Source organism: Lutra lutra, chromosome 10, assembly GCF_902655055.1.
Source record: "Lutra lutra chromosome 10, mLutLut1.2, whole genome shotgun sequence".
NCBI classification, from domain to species: Eukaryota; Metazoa; Chordata; class Mammalia; order Carnivora; family Mustelidae; genus Lutra; species Lutra lutra.
Genome location: NC_062287.1, coordinates 105512129 through 105527958, shown reverse-complemented (window position 1 = coordinate 105527958; position 15830 = coordinate 105512129). Strand labels below are relative to the sequence as shown.

General features: G+C 50.4%; 1 protein-coding gene and 2 long non-coding RNA genes across 3 annotated transcripts in view; 2 read left to right on the top strand and 1 right to left on the bottom strand.

Moving 5' to 3' along the window:
* The window catches only part of LOC125078695 (uncharacterized), a 46101-nt gene extending 43508 nt beyond the window's left edge, over window positions 1-2593 (top strand). Inside the window, exon 3 of the long non-coding RNA XR_007120960.1 lies at window positions 2554-2593. This is a non-coding gene — a long non-coding RNA (uncharacterized LOC125078695). The remainder of the gene's footprint in view (window positions 1-2553) is intronic.
* Window positions 2594-4975: 2382 nt separating this feature from the next.
* Window positions 4976-12131, top strand: LOC125080088 (uncharacterized). Its single transcript, XR_007121208.1, has 2 exons — window positions 4976-5100; window positions 10523-12131. It is a non-coding gene; the product is annotated as an uncharacterized LOC125080088 (long non-coding RNA).
* On the bottom strand, window positions 11991-15481 carry SCGB1A1 (secretoglobin family 1A member 1). The gene is made up of 3 exons (XM_047693928.1): window positions 15343-15481; window positions 12475-12662; window positions 11991-12130 (listed from the first exon to the last, which is right to left on the bottom strand). Exons 1-3 carry the CDS (start codon window positions 15395-15397, stop codon window positions 12098-12100), a joined length of 276 nt encoding a protein of 91 aa, XP_047549884.1. The 5' UTR covers window positions 15398-15481; the 3' UTR covers window positions 11991-12097.
* Window positions 15482-15830: the final 349 nt, after the last annotated feature.

Below are 15830 nucleotides of genomic sequence, written 5' to 3'. Positions count from 1 at the left end.
GCACTACTTGTGTGTTTGACTGTGTATGTGGTAGACTTTGATTGAAGAACATGAAAAGAAATGCAGATTCCTATGTCCAAGGGAAGTAGTAACAATAGTAATTTACTGAACACTCAATGTATGCTAAGTGTTTTATATAGATTATTTCATTGACTCCATCCAAACCACCCTGTCAGCTAGGTATTATTCTCATTTTACAGAAGATGAAACTGGAACTTCAGAAGGTAAATAGCTTGCCGAGCCTCACCGCTGCAAAATGGAGGAACCGGAACCTGGGCACCGCAATCTGTGTTCTTGCTACTTGGCTTGGGATCTTAGGGTGATGTAGGTGTGGCATCAAACTTCCTCTCCAAGCATCAAAGCCTTGGATACCATTAAAAAAAATTTATTTATTTATATTTGAGAGAGAGAGAACGAGCGATAGCAAGAGAGAGGGTATGGGGGGAGGGGCAGAGGGAGAGGGGGATAGAGAATCTCAAGAAGACGCCATGCTGAACGTGGAGCCTGATGCAGGGCTCGATCTCACGACCCCAGGATCATGACCTGAGCTGAAACCGAGAGTCGGATGCTCAACTGTCTGAGCCACCCAGGCACCCTGATACCATTTTTAAAAAAATTTGGTATATATTTTTAAAAGATTATTTATTTATTTATTTGACAGACAGAGATCACAAGTAGACAGAGAGACAGGCAGAGACAGAGGAGGAAGCAGGTTCCCCGCTGAGCAGAGAGCCCGATTCGGGGCTCGATCCCAGGACTCCGGGATCATGACCTGAGCCTAAGGCAGAGGCTTTAACCCACTGAGCCACACAGGTGCCCACCCTGATAGCATTTTAAAAGAAAACCATCATGTCTCCTCACATTCCAGGATTAGATCCCTCTACTGTCTTAAAAAGAAGAAGAAAAACCCCCCGGCATTGAGTGGGGAAACTTTCCATGAATTTGTTCTAATTGGGAGAAGAACCTGTGGTTTCCTACCCGCCCTGCTCATCCTAACTGTTCTGCGTTGTAAATTTTCTGAGGAGGAAGCATTGGCCACAGCAGTCAATACTGGAAGCCAAGCTTGAGCTCCAGTTCACTCCTCTTAAACCGGGAGGCTCTCAGGAAGTTATTTAGCTTCTCAAAGCCTTTGTTTCCTTGTCTGTAAAGAGGGGACTTGGTACTTACCTTATAGATTCACCGCAAGGGTTGAATGAGGTCATACCTAAGAAGCCCTCAGCCCAGCAGCAGGATCATAGCAAGTGCTCGGTAAAGGGTAGTATAGAGATGTCGGAGCTGGGGCACCTGGGTGGCTCAGTCATTAAGCGTCTGCCTTTGGCTCAGGTCATAATCCCAGGGTCCTGGGATCGAGTCCCGCATTGTGCTCCCTGCTTGGCAGGAAGCCTCCTTCTCCCTCTCCCATCCCCCTGCTTATGTTCTCTCTCTCGCTGTCTTTCTCTCTCTGTCAAATACGTAAATAAAATCTTAAAAAAAATGTTGGAGCTGATATTGAGTTGGTTCCACCCAGGGCTCTTAAGGCTTAGCACCTTTCTCCTTCAAACGATTCAGCACACATATAAAAAAAAGTTATGGGAATGATTTCTCTAGAGTGGAGACACTTTGGGTGGGGCAGACTCTCAGTGCTTTACTTAGAGGTGGGGGAGGGAGGTCACTTTCAGCGAGACTGGTCAGACAGAGGTATTAGCTGGGTAGGACTTTCAGAAATGGGTAAGATCTTGTCACAGAGACGGGACCAGGAAGGTGAGGGAAGGAGGTGGTACCTAGAGGGCAGGGGGTGCGTCTGGGAGTGGTAAGCTGACCAGTCTGGAGGGCGCCTAAGATTTATGTAGGAACTACTGGAAGATAAGCTTAGAAGGGAAGGCTGGCTCCGGATGAGGTCCCACTAAGGACGCTGGACTCCATCTGCAGGAAGAGGAGTCACCGACCATGGTTGAGCAGGGAGGGGGTAAGATGAATCCAGGGTGGGCACACCCACATGGGAGGTCAAAGAGACTGGGCCAGGAAGCCAGTGAGGAGAGAAAAAATGCAGGGTCAGGTGGGAAGGAGTTCGGTGTGATCTGGGGAGCATGGGGGAGGACTCCTGAAGTCTTGGAGTCAATTTCTTGAGTTTACAAAGCAGAAAGAAAGTCTGTGTGGAGATGGTAATGAAAGGGATTTCATCAAGGCTAAGACTGGAGGGGGCGCCCCTCATCCCTTCCTGGGTCCTCCCCTTCAGTCTGCTATTTGCATGTCCTCAAGAGCACAGTCTCCTCTTCTGGTTTTGGGCTTGCGCGAGGCACCCTAAGAACAGACACAGGCTCTCTACAAACATCCTTTCCATCCTCACAGCCTAGGAACCGCACAGAGGGAGGTGTTTCAAGACCAAAACAGATCCAACAGCAGAGCAGTGTCCAGATCTATCCTCCCCAAGACAAGACTTTGTTTAGATGCTGTACCAAGGGGTTCTCAGGGATCTCTCAGCCCGCGCAAAGCTAACAGAGTGGTCTCCCCATTTTATGGAGAGATGCAAATGGTGTTTTGAATAAAAATCCCTTTGTTATTGTTGTTTTACAGGGCTGTAGCAGCGGCCAGGAAGAAAACCGCCCCCTCTGAAAGTTGTTTTTGTGACTGTTCTTTGGAGCATTGTTCTAAAAATGGGAAATTACATACTGCCGGGCCAAAGGAAACAAACACCTGCAGTTAAAGGCATACCTTCCTCGAGGTGGCTTTTAGAGCCCAGCCCGTTCTGGGTGTAGGGCTGCTGCAGGAGTTCCACTTGGTGCGTCTCTTCTTTTCTATGGGGATTGGGCGTGGGCTTATATTTGTAACCAGGGTGGGCTTGGGCAACTACCGGGTTCTGGTGATTGTCTTTTACTCATTCATTCAATAAACATCTATTGAGCATCTCCGCTGGGTCCGTGTTGGTGGTTTTCACTACTCCCTTCCCTGGCACCAAAAATCAGGAGAGTGGGCCACCTGGGTGGCTCAGTGGGTTAAGCATCTGACTCTTTTTTTTTTTTTTTTAAGATTTTATTTATTTATTTGACAGACAGAGATCACAAGTAGACAGAGAGGCAGGCAGAGAGAGAGAGGGAAGCAGGCTCCCCGCTGAGCAGAGAGCCGGATGCGGGACTCGATCCCAGGACCCTGAGATCACGACCTGAGCCGAAGGCAGGGCTTAACCCACTGAGCCACCCAGGCGCCCAGCATCTGACTCTTGATTTTGACTCTGGTCATGAAGTCAGGGTGGTGAGGTTGAACCCCGTGTTGGGCTCCAAGCTGGTCAAGGAGCCTGTTCAAGATTCTTCCTCCCACTCTCCTTCTACCCCTCCCCCATTCTCTCTCTCTCCCTCTCTAAAACAAGCAAGCAAACAAACAAATAAAAATGTTTAAAAAAAGGGTGTACCTGGGTGGCTCAGTGGGTTAAGCCTCTGCCTTTGGGTTGGGTTGTGATCTCGGGGTCCTGGGATGGAGTCCCGCATCGGGCTATCTGCTTGGTGGGGATCCTGCTTCCCCCTTTCTCTCTGCCTGTTGCTCTGCCTACTTGTGATCTCTCTCTCTCTCTGTCAAATAAATAAATAAAACCTTTAAAAAATGTTTAAAAAAATCACAGGGAATGTTGGCTTCCAGTCACTTCTTGTCAATTTTCAGAGTCAATGCATGACTTCTGCCTCCCTATAATGGGGAACCAGACAGAGCCCCAGCACCTTCTCTTCCTCCTCTCTCTTTCCTCTTTATTCATCTACAAAAATAAAAATGTTATTTTTTAACATGTCACTCAATATGTTTCTTTAAGTGTATGATTTTTCAGTTTCCCGTTATGGGGCTACATACAGAAGTTCTTGTTCTGTGCTGTGAGACATCAAAAGGTAATTTTTTGGTTATCTGGTTAATAGTTAACACTTATCAACCTTGCTATCATTGCAAAATAATCAGGTCTTGAAACTCATCAAGGGTAAAATGAATACATTTCAGGTCGATTTGTGGTTTAGGGAGAATCCAGCTGTATAAGCTGATCTCATCTTTGTTGGAAGCAAGAAAGACAGGAGCAAGGGGGAAACAGCGAATTTCCAACTTTTTGGAATGCGTTGACTTTGGTTAGAACTTCCTGCCCAGGAACACGTGCCTTCCTCCAAGGGTTGGCCAGAGAGTGAGGGCAGATCTTTCTTGGGAGTCAGGATTATCTCTCTGGGGACCACTTGGTGACTGATGTGGTCCCGCCTGGAAGAAGAGAGATGGGGATAAAAAGGGTCTGTAACATGTTTAATTTACTGTCTTGGTTTCCACTTTGGTCTTAACTCTTCCACCAGAGGCTCAAAAGTAGGACGCTGTACTGGATTCGTATTTGAGTGCTTCCCCAACCTCCCCCCCAACCCCCAACCTCGGCCCCTTTTGCTTACTCATATTTTCTTTTTTAAGATTTTATTTATTTATTTATTTCACACACACACACACACACACACACACACACACACACACACATCATAAGTAGCCAGAGAGGTAGGCAGAGAGAGAGGGGGAAGCTGCTCCCCGCTGAGCAGAGAGCCTGATGCAGGACCCCAAGACCATGACCTGAGCTGAAGGCAGAGGCTTAACCCACTGATCCACCCAGGTGCCCTGCTTACCCAGATTTTCTCATTTTTCTTCAATGATTGGCATGATAACACAAATTTAGAACATGCCCTCATGGGGCTCATGTTCGAGAAAGGAAAGCAGATAAAAGGGAACATGCTTCAGGGAGATAAATTTACCACAGAGCCTAGATGAGGCCGATGGTGGTAGGGAGAGCCCCCGGGCTCTTGGGGCTGCCGGGGCAGGGTGGGAAGAGCCCAACAGCTGAGTCTTGAAGGAACTACAAATTTGCTAGATGTAGCAGATAAAAAGACAGGATGCCCAGTTACATTTGAATTTTAGATCAGAGATGGATTTTTTTTTTTTTTTAAGTGTAGCTGTGTCCCAGATAGTGCACAGATCATGAAGGGTGGAGGGTGGGTCTTCAGGTGACTTTGACAAGAGGGGTCCTTCAGTCCGTGGGAACTGCCTGCAAAGGTGTGGAGATGTGAACAGCATGGACGTGTTGCCTCTTTTGGATGTAAACTTGTGTGTCTCACAGTAATGCAGGTAAGTGTCACCTGAGGAAGGCGGTCTGCCCACCGGGAGGATCCTCTGTTCTGCGCTGGTGGCATCCGATTTCCTGTCGGCTCGCCCTTCCTTCCATTTGTCTGTCTTCCATAGACCACACACTTGGGGCTCTCTGGGGGAACAGATGAGCAGTGGGACCTCGGTCTTCGTCACCAGAGAACCTGTGTGAGGGGACATCTTGCAGAAGAGTTTGCACACTAAGCCTCCAGATCCGTAGCTGCCACCGGATCACCTTTATTTTTAAAGGTTTTATTTATTTAAGAGAGAGAGAGTTGGGGAGGGGCAGAGAGAAGGGAGAGGGGAGGGAAAGAATCTCAGACAGATTCTGTGCTGAGTGCAGAGCCCGAGAAGCGAGGCTCAGTGCCACGACCTGAGATCATGACCCGAGCAGAAACCAAGAGTTGGACACCCAACCGACTGCGCCACCCAGGAGGTCCCAGGAGCCCATTTATTAATCTGCTGTGAGGAAAGTCTAGTAGCCTAGACGAGCATATTCTCCCCTGAAGGGAGAAGTCCTGGAGGTTGGTGGGTGAGCACAGACTCGGTCTGTAGAGCCTGGCTGAGGGGATACCCAGTCAAGGCTCCCGGCCCGTGGAAGCTGCAGTGCTTCTCCTTCCTGCTCAAGACCGCCCCATCTCTCGGGCACTGCTGTCCAGCCCTCCTCTCCAGCACGCCAGCCCTTTCTGTTGGACCAGCGGGGCGCAGGGCATCGGGTTCGATTTCCACTTACTCGATGCCACCCACGTTCTTCATGTGACTCCCTCAGCTCCCTGGCAGAGCACGGGATGTGGCAGAAATCTCTCTTCATTAGGGGCGGTCCCTTGGTTCATCCCCGCAGACGGCTCACTACATCCATGGTCTGGGAATTCGCCAGCCTCATCTGGAGGGCAGCCTTATTCCCGAGCCTCTTCCACTGCTGCACCCCAGGGTAGCAGGGCCCGTCTCCGAGGAGGGCCTGCCGTGCCGGGTGAGGAGTCTTTATCCTACAGGAGATTGGTAGCCGAGAAGGATTTTAAGCAAAAGCCTGGCATTTCTGTTTGATTTCTGGCAGTCATGGGTAGAGTATTGTGGAAGGGGGCACGACTGGCATCTCAGAGATGATTTAGGGGCTGAATAATGACTCCCAAAGAGGCCCACGTCTGAATCCCCAGAACCTGTGCCTATGTTAGGTTCCATGGCAAAGGAGCCCCAGGAAGGGGACAAGGTCAAGTGACACTGAGGACACAGACTTAGAGACTGATTGGACACATGGGGTTGTGGTGGGAGCCCGAAGACCCTTCTCCCGCCCAGTACCCCGAGGCTCGCTTCTCATCTCATCTGTCCCATCCGGCAGCCCCTGACTGAGCCTCCACCCAGGTTGAGGAAATACCTCTTGGGCCACTAAAACCACAGGAGGGAATCCTAAAGGACACTCTGTAGTTACGAGCATCACAGTTAACACAGGATGGTCGGGCGCCGCAGACCCACAACCTCAGATACGTTGAGTTAACTAGACTTTTGTGAAGGGCCAGGAATCTCTTCATTTGGTGAGGAACAGATCTAAGTTCCAAACCCCGACACTGGCCACTGTGCATGAATCTATTTTTAGACTTTTTTTTTCCTGCGTCCACTATAGTTATAGAATTTTAGTTTTCTCATGGAAAGATGTAGGGTGGCTTCCTACAGATGATTCATTCTCACGATGTCCCATGTGCCCATTGGTGTGTTCTGTAAGTGCTTGGGAGGAGCGTTCCCTAATTACATGTTTCGGGGTGCACTGTTTGTGGGGCCCCGCCGGCATCCATCCAGGTGTGCTTTATCGTCCATCTGAAGCCACTGTGAGGGGCGGTCACCCTACGGAGGATTACTACCCACCCGTCCCCTGACTTTCACAAACAGCATGCCTTGCCTTAGCCATGAACTAGGCATAATTTTATCCACACCATCTTGATAAAGTTGATGAGGGCTGGTTTTGCTTCCTCTTCCTGCCTCGTGAGTCATTTAGAGATTTTTTTCTGCCAGCCTAACCTCAACTGTCTCATGTGTTGAGGGTGGAAAACTAGCTCGCCTGGTGATCAGTCACTTCAGGGGACACGTTGACTTAGAGCAAGGGCAAGCGGGGATTTTGCAATGTGACGGCCGGCGGTGTCTGAGACTCCCAGCCTTCTTTCCTTCTAGAGTAAACGTTCCTTTGTTGGCAGATGGTGGGGGGGACAGACTATTTTCAGAGACCACTATTCACCCACATTCACACTGTAGTGAATAGTGTGGTCGAGGAATGTGGTCTTTCCTCTGGGCTCCTTAGAGGTATGAAGGCCAAAAGGAACACAGTGCTAAAAATACAGTTTCTTGGGTTTTTATTTATTTTTTTGTGTTTTTGCTTTGTTGGGATGTATCGTAAGTTTTTTCTTTAGAGGCTTTGTGTGTAAAGCTTCTCAAATGCAGGAGGCTTTCAGTCATTCACGGGCCTCCCTGTGTTTTAGTGTTTGGCATATTTATAGTGAAAATGGCTGATTCTATAATTATTTTTTTATATGATACAGGGGTGGACTAACTTTCCCCCTACCTCTCCTCTTCCTTCTTCAAATGTAGAAATCATTCAAAAACAGACCATAGATGGGGTGCCTGGGTGGCTCAGTCGGTGAAGTGTCTGCCTTTGACTCAGGTCATGATCCCAGGGTCCTGGGATTGAGCCCCACATAGGGCTCCCTGCTCAGCAGGAATCCTGCTTCTCCCTCGCCCTCTGTGCTCTTACTCTCTCTCTTTCTGTCAAATAAATACATACATAAATAAGATCTTCCAAAACAGTCCATGGCTTGAATGTGGGCAGCTGGCCAGAGTGTGCAGACCTGAGCTCCAACTTATGCATAAGCACATGCAGACAGAAAAGAACCCAACGAACATTCCTTCAGTTCTCCCACTTCCTTCTGCTTTCTGGCAACGTGCACCACACAGATTCGTGCTCTTTCTGTGGTGGGGGCCAGTTCATCTTGCACTCTGCTCTCTTAAAATCGAACACACGTTTCCGTGTTGACTTCTCCTATCCTCGTGGACCACCTACGCCTCGAGGCCCCTCGAGGCGGACACTCGCTGCAGTGTAATTGTGTTTCCTTTCATCTCGAGGTAGAGGTACCTGTGTCGTATCTGCCCTAGGTAAACACTTCCCCGGTGAATAGGTAATTAAAATTCTGAACCTTTTATGGCCCTGGATCCTTATCCGTTTGGACGATACTCACCCAGGTGGATGGCTCACGGGAGGCGAAGGTATGTGAGCTGATGATGGCCTGGATGCCGAAGAACCCAGGGCCCCAGCCGTGAGGGAGCGAGTGTAGGAGGAGGGAGAGTCAGGAGGTCCCCCACCAGGCTCCCACTTTCTGCCAGGAATCTCTTTTGGAACGGCCAATCTTGATGACCTGCTCTGGAATTTTTACCACCGGAGTCCCTCCTTTGTCCCACAGTACCTCAGCATTGTCCCACAATGAAGGGTGGGGCCTGGTGGCCTTAGGACGTGTGTGTGGACGTGTTTGGGGGCGGGAGGACGTGCTCATCAATCTTCTTCATTGGTTTGGCAGATTCCTGCATCTGAAATCTCGTTCTCTGCAGCGCAGTGGTGGGGGCCTGGGCTCTGGAATCTGGGTTGTGTGAAGACTAAATCAGAAATGGCAAGCATGCCCCCCAGCAAGTAAGCCGTCTAGAAAGATAATGACTAGGTTGTGCTTTCTGCAGCCAGACTTGAAAAATGGGGCAGAATGAGGTCGAAGGTCAGCTCCAGACGCCCACCCTTGGCCCTCTCGCGATGTAGATTCTGCTGGACTCGCCCTCGGACTTGCCTGGGAATGGAATTAATACTAATTCCCAAAGGGCTGACACATTGCTGGCACCCCTGGGCCGGCGGCAGCTTTGTTTGTGGGACTGTCCCTGTGATTTCTCAGAATTCTGATTTAAAAAAAATTTCAGAAATCAAATTAAAGCTATCATATACACGATAAAAGGGTCCGAGGAAGGCGCTGTGTTTCATCATCTGTCCAGGGCTGCGGTGTGCAGGGTGTGGGAGCCCCAAGGCCCGAGTACCGCGCCCCACCCCCGCCCCCCTCCGCTCCCCGACACCTTGGCCGACACCGCCCCCTAGAGGCCGCGGCAGCCCCGGGGCGCTAAGGGCCGGGAAGGCGCGTCCCCGCCCGCCCGCGGTGCTGGCTGGGAAATTCCGACCGAAGGGCTCTCTCTCTCCTCCGCCCCCTCCCTCCCCTTGCCACACCGGTGCCCTTTCCGTGCCCGCCTCCCCTCTGCACGTCCTCCACTTTCATTCAGTGTCCGCGGATGGTGTGGCCGGGTCGGGACCGCTTGCCACGGAATGGGGAGGGGGTGTTTTTTGGGGGGTTTTTATATCCACACGGGACACAACCTTTATGACAAGTTCTATACTTTGCACATTTTGTTCTAGGGCCATTTTGTAAACCAATCAACAGTACTTCCGAGCTGTTGGTGCTTGGGGCTAGTACAAAGGCCCTGAGGTGGGAAGGGACTTTGCTCTTAGAAAAGCAGGGACCTGAAGGCAGGGAGGGAGGGCGGGTGGGTGGTGGCTTCAGCAGAGGAGTAAGCCGCAGGATGGAGGGTGGGAGGTGAGAGCCAGTGATGGTCAGGTTCTGCATTTAAGTTTTTTAAGAGCCCTAGAAAAGCTTCGAAGGTTTTACTCCGCGGAGGAGAGGGGGTGGAAGGGGGTTTTCATGTGATTAAAATAACTTTGTTAGTTGGGAAGAGAATGGACTTCAGGGGCACCGAGTGTGAGCTAGGAGGCCCCTGGGTTGTGAAGTGACAGGTGGCTGGTGTGGCCTATGGACATGGAGGGAGTTCCCAGACGGCTTTGGAGGCTGACCTGCTTGGCTGGACGCAATGGGCATGGCCCAGGGCAGGGTGAGGGACACCCGTCCTTCTGGCTGGAGCAGCTGGGAGGCTGGATGTAGAATTGACTGAGATTACACACAGCCTGGGGTGAGGGGTGGAGCATGAGTGTGGTGGGACAAGTGCCATTTGAGAGGTGGGGGTAGATGGTCTGGGGAGGAGGTCTGGGCTCTTTTGGGGATAGGTAACAGAACCTAGAGGAGAGTTTCTTTAGACAGGTTCTGAATTTTCTCCTGGGGTCCAGGGCTGGGTTCAGTGGGGCTTCGAGAAGGGAGTGGGGTGTCCCAGGCATCCTCCTCACTCCTTGCTTTATCCTCTGCCTGGAACACTCTGTCCTCCTCCCCTGGTGGCTGGCTCCTGTCCTCCCTTTAAGTCTCCTCTCAAATCCTAAGAAGGGGGCCTCCCGAGCTACAGTCGGCCTTTCCAAGCTACTCCGGGTCGCATCACTCCATGGATTTCTTTTAGGGTGTTTGTCGCTGTTTCATGTACCTGTCTGCCGACTTTTTTTTTTTTTTTTTGCCAGAGCAAGGGAGCTTTCCCGTGGGATTACAGCCCGTGGAGAACCGGAGCCCCCATTCATTCACACTGCCATACTCGGACCTCCGCGCGCTCCTGGCCCAGAGCAAGTGCTTTACACATACTTGTTGGGTTATGAAATCTGCTCCTGGGTCCTCAGAATGCCCAGCGTCACTATGCGCACATCGAAAGTGCCAGTAAACATCTAGGGATTGATTTCATGCCTGAAGACTCCTTTGCCACAGAAGACGGATTCTTTCTGCAGGAAAGTTGGCTGAACAGGGACTCAGGGAATGGGTCATGGGTGCAAGTCAGGGTGCGAGAGCATCACCCCATGGACGGTGGACAGCAGTAACCTAGTGCCGACCAGCCCTGCGTCTGTGACACTGCTCCCCACCTCTGGATCCTCTTCTGGGCAGAGACATCCTTAAAGGAAGACTGATATGAATGGATGGTTTGACTTGTAGGCTTTTGTGATTTAAACCTGGAAATAGAGGGGCGCCTGGGTGGCAAGGTCGGTGAAGCGTCCTACTCTTGATCTCAGTGCAGGTCTTGATCTCAGGGTTATGAGTTCAATCCCCGTGTTGGGCTCCACACAGGTTAGGGAGGCTACTTAAACCAAACCAACCAACCTGGAAATATAATGTCCCAACTATGGGGACAGATAAATGATCTAGAAAATGCATAAGAGGGTTTTTTTTTCCCTATTCTCCACCCCCTTTAAAAAATAGTTTGTTAAATAATTTCATGTAGCATATATGAAGTAAACAAAATACTTAACCTACCATCTCTGGTGACCCCATGTAAACTGCCCTGCTGGCCCTGAGGAGCCAGGGTCCGTCACCCTCAATGGCATCCCATACCCCCTGGATCCCTAATCAAGGGATTGAACCTATTCCCCCTGAAGCCTTTGTTGCTGAAGTGTCTTACAGGAATCTGTTTCCTTCTGGGAGTGATTGTGCGCTGTGTGTGACGTGAGACGTTCTGAGGCCGAGCCACCAGCCCTTAAGGGATCCCAACTGCTCTGTCCACATGCTAGAAACGGACTTTTCCATAGATCATTGGGAGATGGGACTCTCTGGAAGGCTCCATCTTTGCTTGCAGGTGTGTCTGGGTAGCATAATCAACTTAAATATTTACAGAATAGTTAATTTTCATCACTAAATGGCCGGAGGTTGAGGAGTCTGTCTGAGGTCAGCCGCCACCCTATACGGACTCCATTTTGTTACCCTATAGGTTATGTTTGAGCAGGTCCCTGGGTGGCTTTCTGCCCAGGAGAAGGAGTGTATGTCTTGCCACGTGTGGCTAGACTGGTGTGTGTTGGGGGTCTGGAAGTGAGACCCCTGGGTCCCTTGGAGACGTGTTTGCACGGCCACTGCCTTTCTCTTTGCACCTGCTGACCTTACCCTCGCAGTGGCCGACCTCCTCACTCTAGCAGGTGAGCAAAAAAGGGGCAGGGGTGCAGGACACAAAAGTGAGATGCTTAAAATTTATTAAAGGGAGCCAGGCTGGGGACAGAGTGAAGGAAATGTCCGGGGAGCTGCAGGAGCTCCAGCAGTTGGAGATCTTCTGCTTCTAATTCCTAAGCACACGCTGGGCTTTTTAAGACTTTGCCCTAAAACAGACAAAACAAAACAAAGCAAACAAACAAACAAAAAAAAGACACAAGACAATAGTGAGCAAAACTCAAAGTTAGACCAAGATGTCTGCATGTAGAGACCTCAATGTCCATTAAGAGGGTCAGTAGCTCGAGAAAGAACTAAGCTTGTAAGAGTTTTGATTATGTCTCAGAAACCTCTTAAAAAGGGTAAGAGGACCGAGTCTGCTTCCGGAAGGACTATTTGCACTGGGATTTTCCTTTCTGGATTAGAAACGGCTCCAAAAAAATGGGGCGAGGCTGTAGCCTAGGGACTGGGGGGGTCCGCTGCTAAGAGGCACAGGGGGAAAGGAGCTTTTTACCATGAACTTGAGGATGTTCTCTGTGGTGTTTGAGGGGAGGGTGTCCACCAGATTCCTCAGCTGGATCATCCCATCTTTCATGTCTGCGTCTGGGACGAAAAACTCAAGCGCAGCCTCGTAACTGGAAAGCGTGCCCACGAAGAGGGTTTTGATGACATTCAGGAAGCCTGGGCAGATCTCTGCTGAAGCTGAAGCACAGGAAAGAGAGAGGACACATGTCCGGGCCCTTTTCCAAGCTGGCCGGCCCCCGGGCTGGGCCTGTCCCAGAGGAAAGCGGGCAGGCCTGTCAGCAAGAGATAGCTGCCTTTTGGTGGATGGGATGGCGTTGAACGTGAGATCTGGTGGCACGCCAAGCAGTTGGTTCTTTGGCCAACTGTGGGAAGACTTCCCGGGGTTGCAGCCAACTTTTCCTGGCCTGCCCGAGCCCTCCTTGCACTTCCTGGGTTGGGGCAGGGCCATTTGCTATTTGTTCTTTCTGTTAGAGTTCCAAGCAGGGGACTGATAAAAGTTGTTGCTGATCTGATCTTTTATGCAACAGTGGGGGTTTGGGAAGAGGCTCCCGAGGGTTTCTGGTTGTCCCGCCAGAAACATACCTCTTACCAATGGTTAGTGGTGGTCTGGGCCACTTGCCCTGGGGCGGGAGACGGGTCTGTGGCAGATTCAGGCTCTGTTGGGAAGAAGGACTTGTCCGGGCCAAGTGCAAGCCCCTGAGCTGGACCGGGAAGAGGTGTGCACCATGAGCTCTGGGCCCCTGTGGTGGACTCAGCTGCCCACATGCCCCTTGTGTCCATGCCCGGCCCCACTATGTTCCCTTCACCCGCAGTACTCCCCAGACTGTACCCCCCTTCAGGCCCCTGCCCCAGGAACATGGGGGAGAGCCACTGGTTTCCACACCCTGAGTGTCGGTCCCCATCCTTGAATTCTTTGCCTTGTGTGCAAGTTCCGCTTCCCTGTTGGACTCCAGGGACTCCCAAAGTGGCCACCCCAAGTCAAACCCCCTGCGGAACGTAGAGCCCTGTTTTACTATGTCATCTGGCAAGTTACTTTCTCTTTGTGCAGTTCCATTTCTCATCTGTAAAATGGGAATAAGATCCCTATTTGATAGGGTTATTGTAAGGATGTAAAGGGGTTCAGAACAGCGACTGGCACATAGTGCCGAATAAATGGGAGATATTACTATTCTTATTATGACGTGTGTGCACGCACAAATATACAGAGGCATCCCAGGTGCACCCCTTCCCATATTTCAGCTCTGTCTTGGTGAACCACCCTCTGTTGACGGCGCTGAGGTGTAATTAACATACAGTTGACCCTTGAACAACACGGACTGAACTGCGGACTGAACTGCGTGGGGCTCCTTACATTTTTTTCAATAAATGTATTGGATTTTTTTTTTTTTTTGAGATTTGTGACGATTTGAAAAGACTCACGGATGAACTGAGTAGCCTAGAAAAAATGAAAGAATTCAGAAAAAGTTGGGTATGATTGTCAGAACACAGTATATAATACACACGATGTACAAAATGTGTGTTCATTGGTGGTTCATATTATCGGTAGCGCTTCTGGTCAACAGCAGGCTGTGAGCAGTTAAAAGTCAAGAGTTACAGGCAGATTTTTGACTGTGTGGGGGACAGTCAGCACTCCCAAGCCATGCACTGTTCATTGTATGTCAACTGTAGATGTCGGTCCAAAATGATGTTATTTCTCCTTAAAAACAAATATCTCTAGGGGCGCCTGGGTGGCTCAGTAGGTTAAAGCCTCTGCCTTCGGCTCAGGTCATGATCACAGGGTCCTGGGATCAAGCCCCACATCGGGATCTCTGCTCTGCGGGGAGTCTGCTTCCTCCTCTCTCTCTGCCTGCCTCTCTGCCTACTTGTGATCTCAGTCTGTCAAATTAAAAAAAAAAATTAAAAAAAAACAAAAAAACCAACAAATATCTCTACATAATAGTTGTCCCCATTGCCTCTTGGTTTTGGTTTTCCAACTTCCCTGCCACTCCCCAGGGTCATAGACTTATCGCCATGGGTGTCATGAAACTTTCAAAGTGAACTAATTGAAGTTTGCTAAAAAACTTTTTGTTTGCTTACTAAAAGTAGAAGAAGCGGATACAGAGTAAAAACCACGTAACTCAATTCCCGAAAGAACAGGGGGCTTGGAGAGAGGTGGGATCCTCCTCCCTCCTTCCCTCCTTCCCTCCTTCCTTCCCTCCCTCCTTCCCTCCTTCTCTCCCTTCCTCTCCCCCCACCCCTCATTCCTTTCCTTTTAGTGACAGCTGCAACTATTCAGAGACTCCTAATCCTTTTGGCAGAGGACAAAAATGTTTAGAAAACCCCACTCTAGGTTGGCAGTCTCCCAAAGGGAAGATCCCTTTCTAGAATATTCCTTTCCATTCAGAATGGGAGACCTTGCCTTAGCTTGGATTTCTTTTGGAGGCATGATGCTCTGCAGCTCTTTCTAGCCCCCTTGGTTGCCAGAGTGGTGTGGAGACCCCAAACCTGAAGGCGGCACTTTACCAAGGTCTCTTGTCATCTAGGGGTCTCTCCAAGACTGGGCTCTGAGGAGCTCATTGTTTCTATTCTGTTAGTCATTGAACACACATCCATTATGAGATCTCTTCCTTCCCTGCCTCCAGTCTATTCCAAAGCTGCAATTCTGAGGTGGTTGGCCATGGAAGATCAGACCCCTTCTAGGTTTCCTCACAGGCTCAGGGTGCTCCCCAAGTTCCCAAGATGGGTCTGTTCATAGACCCGGCTTCCCGGCCAGGGGGTCTGCATTCCAGCTAAATAGCTGGCCCCTGTTCTAAGCAGAACTAGGGAGCAGGAAGGGTTCCTGAGCCTGGCTTGGGGGAGAAGGGCTCTGGGAACTCACCAAGGCTGCAGCAGAGAGCGAGGGAGGCCAGGGTGAGGATGACAGCGAGCTTCATGTTGGGCAGGAGGCTGGCGAGTGAGGCGCTGGCCTGTCTCTGGATCGGGGTTGGGGTCTTGTGTGAGACATGCCCATTGGGGTGTCTTCTTAAATGCTCCAGGCTGTACCTGGAGGGAGGGAAGAGGGCAGGGCTGGGCTCCACTGATGGGACCACACTATTTACCTGGGTATCAGCTTGGTGGGAAAAGTAAATATTCTCTTTTCGCAACCCGGTTTCTTTCCTCATTGGAACTGAGTTCACACAATGGGGCACTTGGATGGGGAAACCCAGAGTCCTATGTGGTGGCCACAAGGGGACTCAAGTTAGAGGGTGTGGGGACCTGGCTACCCTCTCATTGAACCTGAGTGCTGGGACAGTCCAGATTAACCGAGGCAACTGCAGAGTTCTCCAGGAGACCCCCACGAGAAACCGAAGCCTAAGGGCCCTCACA